The 20874-nt window shown below is 39.0% G+C and overlaps 1 protein-coding gene across 3 annotated transcripts in view; it reads right to left on the minus strand.

Annotated features, from left to right (window-relative positions):
* The window catches only part of LOC122071493 (aspartic proteinase 36-like), an 88288-nt gene extending 85328 nt beyond the window's left edge, over positions 1-2960 (minus strand). For 2 of the 3 annotated variants that reach the window (XM_042635849.1, XM_042635850.1), the window contains exons 1-4: positions 2799-2960; positions 2160-2720; positions 1816-1945; positions 1329-1579 (exon numbers count right to left, since the gene is read on the minus strand). In XM_042635849.1, coding sequence (XP_042491783.1) covers positions 1329-1579; positions 1816-1945; positions 2160-2377 — 599 coding nt within the window. In that variant the 5' untranslated portion in view covers positions 2378-2720; positions 2799-2960. The remainder of the gene's footprint in view (positions 1-1328; positions 1580-1815; positions 1946-2159; positions 2721-2798) is intronic. The other variant, XM_042635848.1, reaches the window with a different exon arrangement.
* Positions 2961-20874: the final 17914 nt, after the last annotated feature.

Raw genomic sequence — 20874 nt, forward strand, 5'->3', positions numbered from 1 at the left:
AAGAGAGAGTTTTGCCAGATGGAAGGGAGGTTGTTTACCTAGAAAGCGACCGGTGAGGGGGCTGCTCCATCGGGATGCTTCAGAGTCAAGGAGGCCCTCAGGGCATTTGGCTATTAGGGATTCTCCCACCTCGAAGGGAGGGACAAAATGGAGAGGGAGACCCTCGGCAGGTGGGGAGACATAATGCATGAAAGGGGAGGTCCAAGCATCAACAAGGGGTTGATGGGGGAGAAGAGGGGGAGAAGTAGGAGAGGGGAGAAGGTAGGGACGGCAAGCTGAACAGGGCTCCCCTCAAAGGGAGCAGCCATGGAGGCCAGGCCTCAGAGAAGAAGGAGACAGCAACAAGGATCACCCACGCAGCCATGCATGGCGAATGGTGATGTCTGTTACTTTTCACCCTAAATTACTAACCTAGAAACTCATCAAGGATGATTAGGATCCAGATTATGGTTTGACAAACAAGAATTAGTTGGGGTTAAGGCTAGTCAACTTGAATACTTTTTCCCTTCTGCCAAAGCTTGCTTGAAGACCCTCCCCCAAACTGTATATTGCTTGTCTACTTATTTGGGCTAAGATGAAACAAATTCCTCACCCAAATTGTATATCAAAATGGTGTACTGTCAACTGATGTAGACCATAGTTGTCACGGCGTCAAATTGATCCAAGGAGGTGGAGGGGTGGCTAATCGATTTGGCGATGAATCGCCCGTTATGGCGTTGCCATGGCGGTCAAATTGCCCATGTGTCATTTTTTATCTTCCCTATTTTCTAAAGTTATTTAGTATGTTACTTTTTTATTTCCCCTATTTTCTAAAGTTATTTAGCATACTATAAGCCTACAATATATACCCTATAATATATAAAACCAACATTAGGCAACATCAAATCATCAAAAATCAACATAACCCTATCAAAATCATCCTGCATTTTACAAAAAAATCGACTGCCTAGTGAATCAGACGTGACCTGGCGTCCATAGCTGTGCCATGGCAACACCTATCAGCCAATGGCGACCGCCATTTGTGAGTCACGTAAATCGTAGCATTGCCATGAACTTCTTTTTCCGCCAGGATGCCAAATCGCCGCCTTGGCGACGCCATGACAACTATGATGTAGAGATGGAATTCTTGATGTCTAGAGAATGATTGTCTATCTGAATATGTTTGTGTCTAAATCCTATTATTAGTCAGAAGTACAAATCTTGAGAGAACCCAAGCCAGGTTCAACATAAAAGACAGGAAAAAGTGAAAGCAGCCACATACACTATGCCCCATCGCATGTACTTACGATAAGCTCATCATTTCGCACGATAATAGAAAGGAAACTTACCCAAAAATAATGCTTTTATTTGTTGTTGTAGTTTGGAGGTTTCCAGTAACTTGATTAAATTGTATAACATCATTCACATAGTATCCAGAAGTTGAACTCCCATCCCCATATACCACATTATATCCACAGTAGGATGAATTAGGGATGCAACCAGGAATGGGTCCTCCAGATGCAACAGCACAGAACTCTGCATCACAACCAACTATTTGTGCAGTATTCGAGGCATTTGGATCATACAGCTTAAGATCAACCTGTAAAATAACAATGCAAAATTAACGTGTATTACAGGGATGAAGCTGAACAAAAGAACTCGGACAAGCACACTTTCTGTCTGCCTCATGTTATTTGGCTGTAGGACAGAAAGCTTTTGTATGAACATTGCCCAGTGCTAAAACAGAAGCTTCTTCAAATCAAAAAAAGGAAAAGAAAGAAAAAGACTGCAGATAAGGAATGAAAATCGAATGAAAAAGCAAAAGAATAAGCATACACCAAGATCGCTTTTCGTTGGACAATTAGCACATCCGACGCAATTCACCCATAAAATGTCACTTCCTGTGTCAACTTGAACATAGTATGTCTTTGTAGGAGAGCCGATTCCAAGTTGTGTAAAGTAAAGCCTAAAAGAAGCAAACCCAGGATTTATATACAATTTCAAACCAAATCAATCCTACATATTCCCCTCATTCTAATTTCTACCTTATGATTTAAAGACGAACCCAAGAAGCAGAAACCCCCAAACATCAAGAGAAAACATCAAACACATCCAAAAATAATAATTCTTCAACAAAGTATAATGAAATTGAGAATGAAACTAGAGAACTGGAGACTAACCCGGTAGAATCTGCAAGCCCATTTCCACCCAAGGGGAGATCAATGTTATACAGCATCCGACGGTGACGACGACTATCATGTTCTTTCATGGCACTCAGAGACCCCTGCTGCCGCCCATCAAACTTGTTCACCACATTCAATACCACATTGGCCGAGACATGGCAGACCACAAAGACAACCAAAACGGCGAATCCAAATATCGATCTTCTGAGATCCATTCCTCTCTGTTCCCCAAATTAATCTCCAATTTTCAAGTTTCACAGAATTGGAAGAAATCCCGAGAGGGAGAAGAGGAATGCAATATTTCAATTTATACAGAGAGACCGCGAGAGTAAAGAACACAAAACAGTACTCACCACGCCTTTCAACGGCAAAGAATTCTCTATAGATAGAGCTAGTAACCCATATGGGTTTGCATCTCTCTCTCTCTCTCTCTCTCTCTCTCTCTCTTCTTCTTCTTCTTCTTCTTCTTCTTCTTCTTCCTCTTTTAATGATCAATCAATTTCTCTGATGAGTCGAACTCTTTTGACTCCGTGTTTAAAGATTAACGAATCAAAATACCTAACAAAAGGAGACTTTATTAATTGAAATATAATTTACGATTTTGTGATTACATTGAGATTTCTTAGGTATACGTACTTCAGTTTTCAACTGTCGTCTCCCACTCTCCCTTCCGTTTCAACCGCTATTCATTTGTTGCTTACGAAGTCTCGGACACACCTTCCAGGTTGTTTCGGGTTTCAGCTTTACACAAAAAGCTGGGTATGCCCTCGTGTGCAAACGAGCTAGCGGACACTGTATCCATCTCCTCTCCCTCCTATCTGATGCCCCGTTGGTGTCGTCCGCTAGCGCACGACATGTGGGCGGCGTACGTATCCCTCTCCTACTATTAAAAATGGGTGCAAGTTGTATTCAAGTCTCCTTCAAATTATTAGGGAAATTTCTCCCAACAGACAAGATACACTAAAGCCTCCTACATTATTTTTTAAATCATTCTTTCCCTCTCCTTCAAATAATTTGGGAAATTTAAGCCCCCATCCCTGACTTTTTTTAATGACAATTTTATATCCATTGTTTCAGCAATTACATCCCTCCCCTACGTCTAACAGGTTAGTATATTGTTAGTTGTGAAACATAAAAGACTATTTTACCCTTTTTAAGCTAATCAAAGAAGGAATATTCCATCCTCCTCTTTCCCAAATAAAAAACAAAGCAGGAAATGGTTTCTACGATCCGTGGAGGAAAAGGGCTTAGCAATGGCCAATGCCGGCTGCCGTTGACCTAGGAAAATCCTGGCAAAGAGAGTACTCCGGCGAATTCCTCAACAACTTGTCCATTTTATCTCCTATGGTCACAACTTCTCCTTTGGCAAGAGCTCCAATCCTTACACTCATGCTCCTGTAAATTATGGGATCCCCCACATCACTTAGGTAATGTTGCGGCTGAGTGACACAAAGGACTAAAGGCCCAAAGCAGACTCTATAATTAATCCTTCGGTGCCCAAGTTAGGAATCCGTGCAATAGTAGTAAGAGAGCAATAGCGAGTGGAATGGTGAACTTTAACTCTACCTAGTCTCTCCCTCCTCCTTTATAGTGTTGGATCCAGTAAAGTCCTATTAGGGGACGTCCTCCTGTTTTGGTAAGCTAAGGGCAGTGAATGGATCGTATCCCCCGAGTTCCCCTTTCTGACACGGAATATCTCTCTTCCTTCGGGAGATCCCTTTGTCCTTCATTCTTAAGAGAGATTGAGTCCTTCTATAACTCTTCCACAGAAGGAGGTTTGGATCTACCTCCGATCCCGAGATCCATGGTTACTTGCTCCTCAAGGTATATCTAGCTTCCATTTAGGCTAGGTGAGAGATTGGATGCCATGTGTCAACATTCTACTGAGCGATGAGTTTTATGCATATCAGAAGCCCCCTTAGCTTCTCTGGAAAATTTTTCCTGAGGGAGTAAAATTATCCATTTGGTGTACGTCTTGATCCGGACTTGGGCTTTCATGAAACCAATCAAGTTTCTTGATGAAGTTCAATCAGCCCTTTTTGAAGCTTGCTAAGACCTTTTAGTCATGTTTGTTTGGCCTCAGTCAAAGCCCCCAATTGAGGTGGTGTCCATTAGTCGGGGCTGCTCGGCCTTGGCCTGAGCTTCCAACCGAGGTAAGGCCCTTCAGTCTAGTCTGCTCGGCCTTGGCCTGAGCCCCCAACTAAGGTAGGGTCCTTCGGTCAAGTCTGCTCAACCTTAGCCTGAACCTCCAATTGAAGTAGGGTCCTTCAATCAGGTATGCTCGGCCCCCAATAGAGGTAGGGTCCTTCGGTCAGGTCTGCTTGGCCTTGGCCTGAGCTCCCAACCAAGGTAAGGTAAGGTCCTTCAATCAGGTCTACTCGACTTTGGCCTAAGGCCCCAACCGAGGTAGGGTCCTTCGTTCAAGTCCTTCATCCAAATAATAAGTAAAAGGACTTCTAATAGCCCTCATTAGGAAACCTGTGGCAACCATGGCATCTGAAAACATAATTGCAAATGATAGAGAAAGATGAAGCTGAGAGATATGGAAAGGGGCATCGTGGTGGAGATGGGTCATATTGATTGCAAGTAGTAGCAAACAGTAGCCAACGACAACATAAGATGGGAAAAAACATCCCTATAACAACCACCACTGATATGGACAGGACGAAGATTTGGCGATTGACCCAACCTCAACCAAAGGAGGAGGAGGAGAAGAAGAAGACGAAGAATTAGAGTCACAAACACAGTCACCATATTGCTACAATCCTTCTCACGCTGGCAGCGCCTACAAGATCTCCTTTGGAGGCACGGAGTTCTTTCATGCCCTCCTATGCCCACCCATGTTTTTCTCTGCCCAACACAGCCCTCCTGTAACCACCTTCCTCATGCTCACCCCTTTCCTCCAACTTGAGAAATCAACATAGACACTCACTCTCGACCTCCAATCCTATCTCAAAGTAATTAAAAGGGTAGAGAGGTAATCTCACACTAAATGAAGGGTATTTCGGCCATTAAAAGGTTTATTATTAGGTGATGTCATCACATAACAGAGTCAAACCTAACGGATACTAATGAACTGGGTCTTGTTGTTAGAATCTTCAAAATGTAGGGAAGGAGGGGTGTAATTGTTGAAACAATGGGTGTAAGAATGTAATTCGGTTAGAGTCCCAAAGAGGGGGCTTAAATTTCCCTTTATATATTAAAAGAAACTGAACATTGTCAATCTGTCATAGTGAATGCTCGACCCTAAAATCAGGGAATATTAAAAGACACTCCTGCCCCTTGTTTTCAGGGGTTGTGTATGGGCATTCCCTACGCCAAACTGGCAAGGTTCCTCCTCAAGAGCCTTTCCCTTCTTTTAATTATCCTTTGTCTTATTCCCAAAAGTAATATAATATAGTATTTAATACAGAAAAAAAAGTATAAAATTATTTTATACAATATATATTGTAATGCAAGGTTAACCTCATGTTATCTTAAAATGGAAAAAAAAAAAGGTTCCAATTTAGTTCACCAAGATTTTCCTAGTAAATATATTGTTTCACTTCAGGGATATAATTGGATTAAATTAAATTTGAATTGAATATGATAGTATCCAAATATGTAGCCTATTACCTTTCGAACAGATTTTGATGACTTTTGGATACCAAAAGTTCAAATGTGTATTCCCTCAAACAAATAAAAGCATGAATTTAAAATAAATATTTGACAATCCATTTCCATTCATATTGGGGCTAGAGAGTGGGGTTGTGAGTTTCGAGAGAACGATGTTATGATCTCACTGTTTGCGCTAAGGGTGACAAGCTGGAGAGGACAAAACTTCGAGAAGGTGAAGAGTTGAATCTACTACCCGATTAGAGTTAATGTTGAAGTATCATATTTGAAATTACATAGATCTCCTCATGATTATTTAATCATCTAATTACTGTGAACTGATAAAAGTATTTTAGTATTATAAAATACTATTTATGAAAATATCATTTATCCATATTTCTATATGGCCTAAATGAATTGGATGATATAACATTTGAAATTGAAATGTCTATACTTGCATCCGATTAGTTTTCAAACCGATTTGGATAGTTTTCATAAATAGATTTTTTGAATACAGATTTTCCTACATGGATACGATTACAAATTTTCGACCATCCATTTGCATTTCTAGTTTCATTGCCCACTATTGACTTAGCATGTAAGATTCCAATATAAACAACAACATTTTAATTCCTCTCCCTTGTTTTTATTTCCCATTTTCATTTTTGTAGCTTTGTTTTTTCATCTTCTTTTTCATGCTACCATAGTACCATAGTTGGAAAACCAAGTCTTGACTCAAGCAATCACCCAATTTGAGTTTAAAAAAAATTAAAAAAATTGAAACCTAATAAAGAGTCATGAAGACTTGCCAGATTTAAGAGATGACCAAACGAGGTCCAAGTCAATCAGAGTTTTTATTGACTTGATGCTTTTTCCCAAGTTATGTGAAACTCCTTGAGTATGTTTTATTATTATTATTGTTGTTATTGTTATACTATTCATAGACATACGATTGATCTACAACTAATGTTGTCTTCAATATTAGTCCCATTGTTTTCTTCTTACTTGTGAAGCAACCGTAACCTCAGCCCTCAGAGAAGGAGGAGAAGAAAGATATTAAAAAATAAGAAAAAAATGACTCACCCTAACTAGGTTTGACTCACCTTACTCACCAGATTTTGAAAAGGGCAGCCAAGCCAAAAAAATTGATTTTCTAACTATGCATAATATATGCCAGGGGTGTCAAGATGTGGACCACATTGACTAATCCGATCAGATCCGACAGGTTGAAATCGACACCAGCCCAACTGATTAATAAATTATCCGATCTCAGGTCCAGCCCGATTAACATTTGGTTGGACTCCATCCTTGATGGTAAACCCAAGGGTGCCTGATTGAAACTAGTAAGCAGTAACCAACTATGAACCACCTGTTTGACAAAACCGAACCAACCTTATTATTCTTTACCAAAAATTCCATGACATAATTACGCTTTTCCCAAAAATGACCTATCCTTTACCCTAAATTTCGTTTTCTTATATAATGAAATTTGGTATGAGCTATTGAGCTTGTGCAAATAGTTCGTATACTAATGAAATTTACTATGAACCCCTTTTTATGACAATATGAATTTATTTACAGTCACTATTTTGTTAAATATAAATATATATATATATATATATTATAATCACTTTGGTATGAACTCATTTATAGTCACTTTTGTATGAGTCCATTTACAGCCTAATTAGCACATCAAATATGAGTCTGAAAATAGACCAATACCTAATTTCCTTTTTTGTTTGATAAAGTAGACCAATAGTTGATCAATCGACTATAAATAGGTCCATGCCATGTAGAGGCCCGATTAGCTAAAAGGTGTGGTCACAATTCAGGATTTAAATTGGTGGGAACTGATTATGCCTGATCCCTAGCACATGCCCTCTCACATTGACACTCTTTCACCTCACTAACAATGTCACATGTGGCCTCCCGAGATACGAATCATGACACTTTTTTCCATTCACCTGTTGACTTGGGTGGGAGATACCAATATACATGAGCGGCATGTAGATCCCTCCCTATATATATATGGGCAAAAGAACGGTCCTTGGTTGTGTGGCCCCTGAGCCCAAACACGAAGGGCAGCAAAATTACGCCCCCATTCCAAAAACCCACCTTGTCTTTATGCCCATATGCACTAGGGGTGTCAATTCGTGGCCCGAACCGACTAAACCGACTGGGACTGACCGTTTATAGATCGGCCCGGCCCGTTTATAAACGGTCGGTCTTGGTTTTTCTACTTGGACCGTCGGGCCCCCGACCGAGACCGGCCTATTGTGCACCGGCCTACCCCGACCCTTTAATGATTGTAGAATACCTATTTTACCCCCCAAATTAAAAAGTAAAAACTAAAATGTAAAAACATGTTCACATTTTAAATAATGGTTATATTTGGTATCATTTATCAATTAATTGTCATTTTTTTGGGCTTGCATGAGTGGGTCGGAATATAAGAGCACATTTTAAAGAGGGCCCGTTTAAAAACCGGTTAAAGCCCGTATAACATTAAACATGTCCGTAGCCCGGTTAAGGCCCGACTAAAGCCCGATTAAGGTGGCCCGATTATAGCCCGAGGCCGATCGACCGAATATAAAGCATACCATGCCCTTAATAACTAAGCCCGATTAGTTAAATGGGCGGATACGGTGTAGCCTTTGAAAGTCTTCAAGCCCGATTAAGCCCGATCGAAACCGAACCGGCCCGACCGATTGACACCCCTAATATGCACCTTCTCATTGGCCCTCATGTTGGTGCAGGGATGGCCCAACCAGGGGCCATTCTTTTCCCCTATTTATTTTTTAGGTGAGAGAACGGTAGTGCATGTACACACTGGCATCCGCAGCCAATGAGAGGGTGCACATAAGCATCTTTAGTGTGGGCCACAACGCGGCCTTTTGTACCCATTGTGTATTGGTGCAAGTACACACTATTGGGTAGTGTTCTTTCTTCCTTATTTCTTTTATAAATAGAAAAGAGGCACGGAAGGCAGATGCATCTAATGAGGCACATATAGGACAGATCCAAGAGACGACCCAACTAGCAACCTGAACACTTTTTTTTTTTTTTTGAAAACTAGCAACCTATACATGAAGGCAAAGAAGCTAGCACAAATGATAAGCGACAAGACAAATAGAGGGATTATATGTGCCAAAAAAGGATTTTTCCATAGGATGTCGGCACGTGGCACGTGGCACGTGACAGTTTAAGGGATTGCTTTCTTAAGAAAGATAAAGAGCCCTAGAATGGATAAAATCCTTGGAATCCGCCCAAAGATTCCTCCCCTCTACTTTGGGTGATCGACGATTAGATCTAAACCCCATGAACATGGAAGTTAAACAAGGTCTCCATATTAGGGTGGACTCTCCACAATTAGAGAAGGGAATTGCTTGGATACGATCCACAACGTGGATTGTCCATGTCTAAAGAAGGGAACTTTTTGAGACACAATCCTGCAACCCAACTCCAGAAGGAACCGTCTCCAACCGAAATTCTACTTCGTCCTATACTATAAAAAGGAAAGAAGGAACTGAGGTAATACACTCTGAAACTCACCTGCAACTATAGTTCTCATTTAGAATATTCGTTGTTGCTCAGATCTGATTTATGCATCGGAGAATTCCCCTCGGAGTATGCTATGGGCCTCTTTTATGTGATTTCCTCTGTGGAGGTTCTTAGAACAAATCTTGATGACAACACTTGCCACTCCAAGGGCATAGAAAAGGGGGAATTTAAGGTGGCCAAGACCATTGGGTTTGAATACCCTAAGTTTGTGCCAGAAAGAAGTCTCCTTGCCTTCGTAAATCACATTGTTGTATCGGTTACTGATATCCTTTTGATGTAAAAAATTATGAGAGTTCTTATACTCATTTTGTTTCGAAAGTTCCTTTCTGACCAAATCTGACTAATAGTAGAACATAAGGCTATTTTACTTGTTAAATGGAAAGTAAACAGGTATCTAGGGTTACCTCGATGTAGCTTTTCTCGTAGCGGAATAGATTGGGCCATAGGTGTTGTCTCTACATGAACCGTGATGATCGATGGTTTACAGTGATCTTGCTAGGCAAAGTTCTACCCTTCAAATCTAAGGATAGCAATAGATATCCTTAGAGACACACACTCTCATTTAGGAGAGACAAAAGAGAATAAAGGGAGAGAGAGAGAGAGAGATTAGATCAAAAGTATACTTTGTTGTAGACAAACCTCTTATTTATAAAGATTTGGCCAACTAAGGTTCCTAATCTTAGTGGGTCTATAATTGCCCAAGTGGGCGACCCTCGAACGAAACTAGTTGACACCCAGTTTAATTAACATCTCCCACTTGCCTACATAAGGTGGACATATTCAATTGTTCATTCTAGTCTCTCTACCGCATGTGTCTCCTCATACAATAAATGGAGTGTGTGACCTAATGTGATGACACGTAAGGAGGAATACTATCTCGAGCTTCCATCTAACAATCTGTTGTACCCTAACAATCCAATTACACCGGATCCAACACTCTTGATCCCTCACGATGAGCAATATTGACCTCTAAACATGCAATGTGTTCATGACTACATCGAAACATAAATACGAGAAGTCGCCCGAGCAATGAGCCACAAAATAAAGGTGAAATTTTGAATAGTTTTGCCTGAACCTCTATGTCAATCTGACTGCTCCCAATCATGTCTCTTTTGGATCACATCATCATGATTCTAAGGAGCACTTCAAAGTAGCATTCATTGGGCATCCTCTTTATGACATGGTCTCGGGTAGAGGTATCCGTATGTTCAACTCAGTTTGATCCAAGTTGCTCATATAAAGACGAAGAGGGGATTTATTCAGCCACTCTACAAACAGTTGTAACAAAGAACATACAATATGAAATGTATGGTATGGTGATTCTCCACTAAGGTGAGCATGTCACTTATAAGATAAAAAGAGCACTATACGAGTCTGGGTTCAGCTGCACTGCCAAGAACTTAACTTAAGTCATTTATTCCGGTCGCCCTTATGGCTTCTGCTTGAAGTCTCACACTCAGTTATAAGCAGGCTACACTGAGATGTGGGGATCTCTGTATTAGACTATAGATTGGTCCCATCTTAGCTTTAACTAAGGCGCCACTTAGATTACAAGCTATCTGTTCATCTCGCTCACTATCTCTAAGTGTCAAGGTGAATTTTGCTTATCTTGCTCATTGTGCCCAAGCGCAAAGGTGAATCACCTATGCGATTTGATCGATTCAAGCTTGGTAACATATTTACAAAATAAAATGTGTACACACTCAAATCACCTGAAAAGAAGTATATGACTCCTATACAAATTAAGAAGTGATAACTATAATGTTTAAAAAAAATGTCAAAATACAAATCATCCATGTTGAATTCCCAAATTGTCATGAGTCAAGAAAATGCCCAAGCAATGGGCTTGGTCAATGGATCAACCACCAAGCTACTCGTGGAGATATGCTTTTCAAAACAACTTCTCCTTCAGCAACCATGTCTCAAATGTAATGATGTCTTATGTCTATATGCTTGGATATCCTATGGAACTTGGGGTTCTTAGATAATGCTAAGGCTATCGTACTATCATAATATACTAGCATTGCATCTCTTGAATGTGCGGTAACACCAAGTCACTATAGGAACCTCTTTAGCCAATTAGCATTTTGAATAGCCACCGAGCACTCGATATGCTCGGACTCCATCATGGATAGGGTAATGTAGGTCTACTTCTTACTGCTCTAAGATACAACCCCACCTCCGAGGACAAATATATCCCAAAGTAGATTTATGGTAATCTTTGTCACTAGCCTAATCAACGCACTGTAGCATATCAATCTCAAATCCAAACCAATGTAGGTGAGGATGAGATCAGTGGTCCCACGAATGTATCAAAAGATTCTTTTCACTATTTGCCAATGACTTGATCTAGCGCTACTCTGATAACAACTAACTATGCCAGTTGTGAAGCATATATTTGAATGTGTGCACATCATCGCATACATCAGATCGCTTATCGCTGCTGTATAAGGTACTTTTGACATTTCATTCTTCTCCTTATCAGTCTTAGGGCACTGGTTAAGATTCAAAGCACACACCTTGCCCATGGAAGTGTCAATGGGTTTAAATTTGTCTATGTGGAATCGTTCAAGGATCTTTTTTATGTAAGTCTCTTGAGACAAACCGAGAAATCTTGGAGCAATTCCTCACGATCTTGATGCCTAACATAAAGTTGGCTTCACCCATGTCTTTCATCTCAAAAGTAGAGGACAACCACTCTTTAGTGACAATAATCATCTCCCAACCAACAAAATGTCATCAACATACAAGGATAGAATAAGAAAACTTCCTTTGGACCATTTCACATACACATAGTGGTCCTCTTCAATCATTTCAAAACAAATAGAGGTAATGACAAGATGAAATCTAAAGTACCACTGCCTAAACGATAGTTTAAGGCCATATATAGGACGTTTGAGATGACATACTTTCTGTTCATTTGACCTGAAAATCCACTAGTTGATTTATAAAGATCTCCTCATCTAGTTCTCCATTGAGAAATGCAGTTTTAAAATCCATTTGAAAGAGTTTCAAATTCAATTTTGTAATAGTGGCTAAATTAAGGTGAATTGAGACAATTATCACTGTAGTGGAGAAAGTCTCATCATAATACACACCCTCTTTTTGGGTATAACCCTTCACCACAAGATGAGCATTATATTTGTCAATTGAACCATCTGCTTTGCATTTGACCTTTAAAATCAATTTGTTTTCAATAGTCTTACGTCCATAAGATTGGTTAACTAACTTTCATACTTGGTATTGGTTAACTAACTTTCATACTTGGTGCTTACTCATAGAACTTAATTCATCCTCCATAGCAGCTTGTCACTTATCCTTAGTAGATGAGGAGAGAGCCTCACGCATAGAAGCATGCTCATCTTCATCTTTTGGAATACAAATGAGAGTTTTCCCTTTAATCTCAAAATGATGTAAAGAAATCCTAATGATCGTCTAGTGGTACACTCAGTCCCACTTTCTCTGGCGATTACAGGTTGAGTTAATTCCCACCCTTTCCTAGGTGGGTGAAACACTTTCCACGTCTTCTATCTCAAAGAGGTCGAGATCCCTATTAGCTTCACTAATGCTAGGGAAGCATATCTTAATGAATTAGACATTATGTGACCTTATCTCGGTCATTTCTCTCTCAGGGTGTTCACCGTACATAACGTAACCCTTCGAGTTGTCAGAATTTCTTATAAAGATATGTTTTCTAGCTCTAGGGCCAAGCTTTCGAGACTTATGGGATATACTGTGAACATAACCTGTTGAACCCTATGATTGTATATGCCCCAAGTTAGGATTTGCACCCTTTTATAACTCATAGGGATCGAAGGAACTGACTATGAAGGCATATGATTAAGGATGTAGGCTGTAGTCAAAAGAACATCCTCCCAGAAAGATATTGGGAGGTTGGCTTATGCCATCATTGACCTAATCATATCTAAGAGTGTCCAATTCCTCATCTCAGCTACGTCATTTTGTAATAGCACATAAGGAATGGTCAACTGCCAATAGATCGCCTTCTCCTCACATAGTTCTATAAACCGGTTAGATGCTTCCCCGACCTTTGCACAAAGTCTTTAAGCTCTTTGCTTAACTGATTCTCAACATCTGCAATAAGTGTTTGAAGCAATCTAATTTCTCGTAACGGTGAGTGATCAAATACATATAACCATGTAGCGAATAATGATTAATGAATATGAGAATAAGAGGCACCATGGCATGACTTTACATTTATAGGTCCGCAAATGTCTCGGTGAATGAGCTCTAGAGGCTGAGTAGCTTGGACTGCCTTTTCAAAAGGCTTTTGATGAGCCTTAACTGCTAGATAGGGCTTGATCGTAGGGAGTTCGACTTTAGTAAGTGAGCCTAAAATGCCTTTTCTAGCTAATTAAAGCCATCATGTCCTACCCTATGTGTCCCAGTCTAGCATGCTCCATAATAGATTCGAAATTATCACATATTAATCACATAAGAAATAGATGAAGTGGAATCAATTAAATGTAATTAAAGAATCCATCAATTAAGGATCCACGTCCAACTATAGTACTACTTAAATAAAACTCCAAGGTGCAACTGTCAATATAGAAAGAATATCCTAAAGGTAATAATGCAGAAACTGAAAGTAGATTATACTGAATATCCGGTACATAAAGCACGTCGTAAAAAAGTAAGGTGCGCCCATTAAACATCATGAGCTGATAAGTACCAACTCGTCGAACTTCCTCACTACTGTCATTCTCCATGAACATGTTCTGTGATTTATTAGAAACTCTACGATAATCTATAGAACCCCCTCAATCTCGTGCTATGTGTTTTGTTGCTCCTATATCCATAATCCGATCAACTTTATATAGACAACCAAACATGGGTACAAATAAATGTACAGAGACTATGGGATAGAAATAGTAACTTTTTCGACTTACGCAATCACGAGTTAAGCGCCTCATCTTCTAGTAGTTCTAGCATTTAATCTTATATTAATCTGATCAACTTTATATAGACAACCAAACATGGGTACAAATAAATGTACAGAGACTGTGGGATAGAAATGGTAACTTTTTCGACTTATGCAATCACGAGTTAAGCGCCTCATCTTCTAGTAGTTCTAGCATTTAATGTTATATTAATCCTTCTTCCCGCCACGCTGTCCTCTTTTGTGCTTGGCTGTCTTTTCCTCTTTTGGCGCCTGTTCTAATCCACCCTGATTTACTAGGTTACCCTGACTTTTGCACTTAGATATATGCTTACCTCCCTAGGGAACTAAGGTAGTATCATAGTTTTCCTCTTAACGCTCCATCTCAAGCTCCACATGTTGTACAATGCTAGAAAAATTTCTAATGCCCTCATTGTGAGTGAGAATGAGCTTTATGGGGCTCCAGGAATTCTGTAGTGTCCTGATAATAGCCTGAGCCTACTGTTCGTCATGAGGATGGTCACAATATCTTTGAACTTTCAATCATATCCTTGATCACCCTAAAGTGTTTAGACATAGTGGGTCCATCCTACACGTCTCAAACTTCATGGTCATGCCCCCTTAACATTGTTGTAGATGTACTTCTGAAGGTAATTTTCAACTGGTCCCACATAGACTTAACTATGGTGCATTCTCATAATCACCAATCAAATCATTATGAATGGTGCTTAACATAATAAAGTGCACACTATAATCCTTTTTCACCCACTGATTATAGGTGTCCATATCACGAAGGAGATGGGTAGTACCCTCCGTGGGTTTGTTTATTGCAATGGTCAAATACTCAAGGTAATCCTGCTTATTGAGCAGATATTGCATATTTCGATGCCACATGTCATAGTTGTGTCTAGTCAATTTTTCATCCTTGGTGAGGTCTGTAACGATATGATTAGTGATTCCATCACTACACATAATGATGTGCAAGATAAACATTAGGTACACATTAATAATTAATTATAGAAAACCTTGATTAAAATTAATGGTTCCTTACTCTGCACCACGAGATGAAAATTTTTGCTATGCTCATAATCAAATTTTGTATGTGTGGGCCTGGACATAAGAGTTTTATTGATTTTGAACCAATATAAGGAGAAATGGATAACTCAGATCCATAAAATTGTGCCATACAAAACGAGTGCACATGGCTCCCACATGGGGATCCTATCAATACTTAAAGTGGCATGTCAAAGTAGTATAAGTGTATGATATGCAGTGACAGTCACTTTTCCTTGACAAGGCTTTTCAAAAATATAATTTTATTTTCCAAATAAAATAATTACAACCTTCAAAGAGTCCTACTACATCAATCTACTGAGTAGGGAGTGCCACACTTTGTATCATACACAAAGACTATCTCCAGTGCACGTATAAAGAACATGCCCACTTAAATAAAATACCGATCAAGATCTCTCTCCCATAAACAATAATAATATATAACAAGTCAGTGGATGGAGATCGACCACACATCTCAACAAGTGAAGTGAGTCTAAAAAGTTGATAACCGCTTCTAGAGGGTAAGATTTTATTGGCAGCATACATATACATACATGCTAAACATATTAAAGCAATGATATATATGCCAAAAAACATAATATAAGCCACACAACAATTATCCGATGTAGTCTAGGTCGGGGAACCAGAGTGTGATATTGGCAAACCTTGTCCGCTACTGACAACAATTCACTCAGAACTAGAGTATGGGGAACTCACAGCTAGATTACTAATATCTATGGTTAAATGGTTATTAGAACCTAAATAAATCAACCAAGATGAAGGAGAACAAGAAGAGGAATAAGAAATACTGAGGAAGGCATGATTAAATTGCTAGGGCATTGAGAGGCTAGATGGCCATTGGTGTTGCAGATTTGCTAACATTCCCATTCCTGATTTGTAAAAGACGAAGATGAGGCCTAATCACCTTGAATCTGATGTTGTGGAGAACAGTTGGAGCTTTGAATTTGATTTTGACGAAAGGAACCAGAATAACTAGATATTGTAGAGGTTTGATTTGGCATATATTGGTTTTGGTTTGATAACTAGTGGATCTGAAACCTCCTCGACCAGAGTAGCCTCGACGATTACTACAAGAATGGAAATTGCCACGATAGGAGCCACCGTGAGTGGAGGAGCCACCATGATTGTAGGAATTGCTATATTGGTAGCAGTAACATTTACAGTATGAATCGCCGTAGAGCCATCAGGAGATACAGATCGTAGAAAATTTTCGTGATTGATTAAAAGTCTAGTGTGTTCAACAGAAGTGATTGGATCTGGTCAGTGACAAATGGTCGTAGCAAAGTCTGGATAGTCATGTCCCAAGCCACGAAGAGTGACTAACATAAGATCTTCATCAGCCACTGGTTGATCAATAATAGCCAAGGTATCGACAATTGAACGAATAGAGAGCAAATATTCTGTAACCGAGTCAGAGTTCTTTTAAAAGACGGGATAGGTGATCCTTCAAATCTAACACTCGTGTTCGAGAGGATGGAACAAAGGAAGATGCAAGAATCATGTAGGCTTGGCAAGCCTTCGAGCACTCATTATATGAGGAATAGCAGATTCAGATAAGGAAGAAATTATCCAGCTTAAGATAAGCTAGTTCTGACAATCCCAGAGAGCAGCAGACGTCGTAGCAGATGAAAAATTTGTTACAAAAGAAGAATCTGGCAATGGTTGGGGAAATGATCCATCAATGCAACCTATAAGGTTATAACCTCTGAGAAGAAGAACGAACTGTGCGTAGATAATTGGAGGAATTAAGTTTCAAGGATAGTCGAAGAGAGACATTTGGAGCTATCAAAGCCGTAGCAAAAGCACCATTAGATATTGAGCTGGTAGGAGATGACGCCATGAACGCTTATCACAGAGAAACACACAACATAGGAATGAAATCTCGTCAGAGAGAAAAAAAAAGAAAGAAAAAAAGCAATCTTGTTAGAGAGAAAGGACTTGTGATACCACGATGAAATGATTCTTAATTGAATTTTGAATATACAAGAATACACACAGACATATATATATATATATATGCGTGTATGACAAGTGGCAAGAAGGAGTCTCTAGTTGTCTAACCAATATCATATGGGCAGTTATACATGCAGTAGCTTATAGCAAACTCAAGGTGGCTTATCTTTATTAGTTATTACTGTTCGTATGACCATATTATTTTTATTATTTGTACAAGTGTGTGTAGTGTTATCCTTCTCTTGTGCTAGAGGTTATTTATAGGATACACAATTTTACACGAGCTAGTAGAGTTTTCTCAGTTTGAGAGCTTAGGCTAGTGTTAGGGACTTATGGATCCAGTCCTCATGAGCTTCTTGATAAGAAGTATGGTGTGCTTCTATATGAAGTAACTAATTTTGGTAGTTCTAGTGGTAGTTTGCCATATGAAAAATGATTCCAGTGAGCTCCTAGTGCTAGAGTAACTAGTGACTTCAGTTGGAAGTTAGGATTAATTTGGATGATTACTGTGACATGCAATTTTCGTACCACTAATTTACATGTGTAGCCTAAAAGCGGGTGAGAGAACATGCACTTTGCCGTATAGTGTCCCATGTCGACTTAAGATATGATGATGCTTATAATTGGGTGTTTGTGTTATTGCTTGGTCCAAGGGTGTAATGTTTTTAAGATGAACTACTTTCAACACTTCCTATTTTGTAATCACAAATTATCTAATCCATGGTTAAAGCAATGGAATGTTACTATCAAAGTGGGAGAATGTAACATTTTTCTATGTATAGGCTAGTACCAGTCATTATGTGGGGTCAGATTAGTGGTTGTTAATTGGCTGGCTGGGTTGGATGAAGATCGGTTAAGGAGTGATCCTCTAATAGGAATTCAGGTTTTCAGTTAACAGCCTTAAAGTGTAAAGACCTGTGGGCCTCTTTGCAATTGAGACCTATTCTGGGAGGGTTCCACTTGTGTTCTATTTTAGCGTTAGTCCTTGCTCTCCATCTATATAAAGGAAACAATACCCATTAGTTGCAACTAACTGACAATTTACATAGAGAGGGAAGTAGATAAGACTGACAAGGAGAGAGTTAGGAGAAGAAGATTTTACGAAAGAGAAAAACTAAAGCTTGTGGAATCTTTCCAATACGATATGGATTCGGGTATGTGCTAATTAGATTCATGATTGTATTGTTATTTTTGTTCCCAGATCTACTATATTGATCTTATAAAATATTCTAACAGTCAATAATGGTGGTCCTTTGTAGTTGATATTTAGTAACTATGGGCTATTATATTCATTTATTTTTTGATTAGCCTATGAATGCTCATTTTAATTTTAATTACAACAATTAAGAAAAGTGATTTCATTACTTTAAAGAGAAGCAAACTGTATGATAAAAAATAGGATGATTCATCCCTAGACCCACAGACATGGTTATATGTCTCTCACATGATAACTCTTTCTTTGAGTTAAACCCAATTCATAAGCTTTCTCCCAATTGCAATGCGGAGCTGTTGAGGACTTGTTCCTTTCCCATAAAAAAAATCTTTTGTTCCTTTCTAACAAGGTCTGTTGAACAGTAGTATAGGGGGACCATACCCCAACGGATTCTTCCTTTTCTACTGGATCGAGTCCGAGGCCTATTATCAAATAGCATCTCCACATTTCTAGGGTTGCATTCTTTATAATTTGTGGCTTTCAAAGTCAAGCCTTCTAATAAGGAAAACCCCAGGACTTACCTCATATTGATCCATCTTCCTGCTCTATCTTATTTATGTTCTTCCTTCTAGCTATAGTTTAATTCATCAACTAGCACTCAATCCTTTCCTGATGACGTAAACCTTCAAATCTCCTCTCATCCCTTGTCCTAGTTCTTGATTGTAGAAGTGATCAAATAGCCTATAGTTCACTCATCAGTCTCTCGTGGTCGTCCAGAATTGAAGAGGGGAAGCGGAGGAAGACAACCCTCCAAGTCTCCAACAAGAGTTATTTTACTATTCTCTATTTGTCACATGGTTCAATCCATGTGATAGGATCCCACTTCTATTTGAATGGTCAAATTTTATCCCAAAATAAGTAATAAAGGTGGCTAAAATTCTGATTCAAAAGTTTAGTAAAATTAAGAAAATGCCATTACATGTAAATGATTGTAGAACAAAAAATGACAACTTTTTTTTTATTTTAGCCACTTTCTTTAAAGTCCTACCAACTTGTGAGCTATAAATACTACTCGTCAAATGTATGAAATGAACATAATTTTGTCTCATCGGCCTTATTTAATTTTAAAAATTTCTTGCTACGGGTTGAATTTACTCTTATTTTCTTTTCACTAAATTCATTTCGGCCACCATCTTTCCCATAGTTTGCTTCTTATCCTCGTTAACCTTTCTAAGAAGAAAAAGAGTTGCTTCATTAATAAAGCCTTCTGACCTTGTCCCAAAACTTAATGATGTGATGGGATATTAAACTTCAAATCTCACACCTCAAATAAGAATTGTATGATATTCTTTGCCAACATGTGGCTATTGAAGAAAGTACTAATCTTCTTTGTATGCTGAACCTTTTGCTGAACCTTGTACATCTCTCCAGTGTCCTTAACTTCAAATTATGCAATAAATAGTTCCTCTTCAAAGTTCCTCTTATTGGCTACATAACCATTGACTTTTTGGATTGCATTTTCTTGTCCGATTTGCTAAGTAGAGGGTAAGACTACATATATTTGTCCCCCCCAAACCCTACAGTAATGGGAGCCTCGTGCACTGAGTTGCTCTCTCTCTTCTCCAATCTCTTTTTACAACAGGATGGTCTGCTCCAAATCTTTACAATAGAGTGTCGTCCAGTTCATATGTTAGGTCTGAGATTTGGAGTTTAAGTTCCCATCACGTCGTTAAGTTTTGGGACAAGGTAAGAAGTCTTTATTCAATAACGAAGCCATTCTTTATTATTCTTAACAAAAAAAAAAAAAAAAAACAAGGGTAAATATGTCAGATATAGGGTGATCAAGATCAAGCAAGACTAATTCCACCCCGATACCAATTACTAAAGCCTTGCTTTAAGTTGGAAATTTTGCAAGGATTGATTCATGAGATGTGAGGATAAGGTAAGAAGTGAGAAGCGAAGATGAGGGGAAGAGAAAAGAAGAGAAGAAGAGAGAAGGAGATGTGCATTCGAATGTGGAAGAGAAATTACCTCACCCCCTATTTGATTTACTAACACAAAATAAGAAATACATACACCTCCCCAGGGAGGTAAAAGGTAAAATGTAAAATTACAACATATGACAAAAAGAAAACTAGTGCCAAACTACCTTTATTATATAAAGTCTAAAGCTCCCCCTCAAGCTGGATAATAAATGTTATGCATTCCTAGCTTGCATAAAAGGGCACTAAATCGATAAAGATGAGCCCCTTGGTGAAGATGTTAGCCAATTAATTGCATATCTTCCTAAAAGGAGTACAAATGTAGCCAAAGTTAATCTTTTCCATGATGAAATGTTGGTCGACCTCAATGTGCTTTGCTCTTTCATGTTGCTTAGGGTTGTGTCCTATACTTATGATAGCCTTGTTATCACAATAAAGTCTCATAGGTTGCTCAGTATCAAATGCCAACTCCTGGACCAACCTTCTCAACCATAG

This window comes from Macadamia integrifolia, unplaced genomic scaffold, assembly GCF_013358625.1.
Source record: "Macadamia integrifolia cultivar HAES 741 unplaced genomic scaffold, SCU_Mint_v3 scaffold_239A, whole genome shotgun sequence".
Classification (NCBI taxonomy): domain Eukaryota; kingdom Viridiplantae; phylum Streptophyta; class Magnoliopsida; order Proteales; family Proteaceae; genus Macadamia; species Macadamia integrifolia.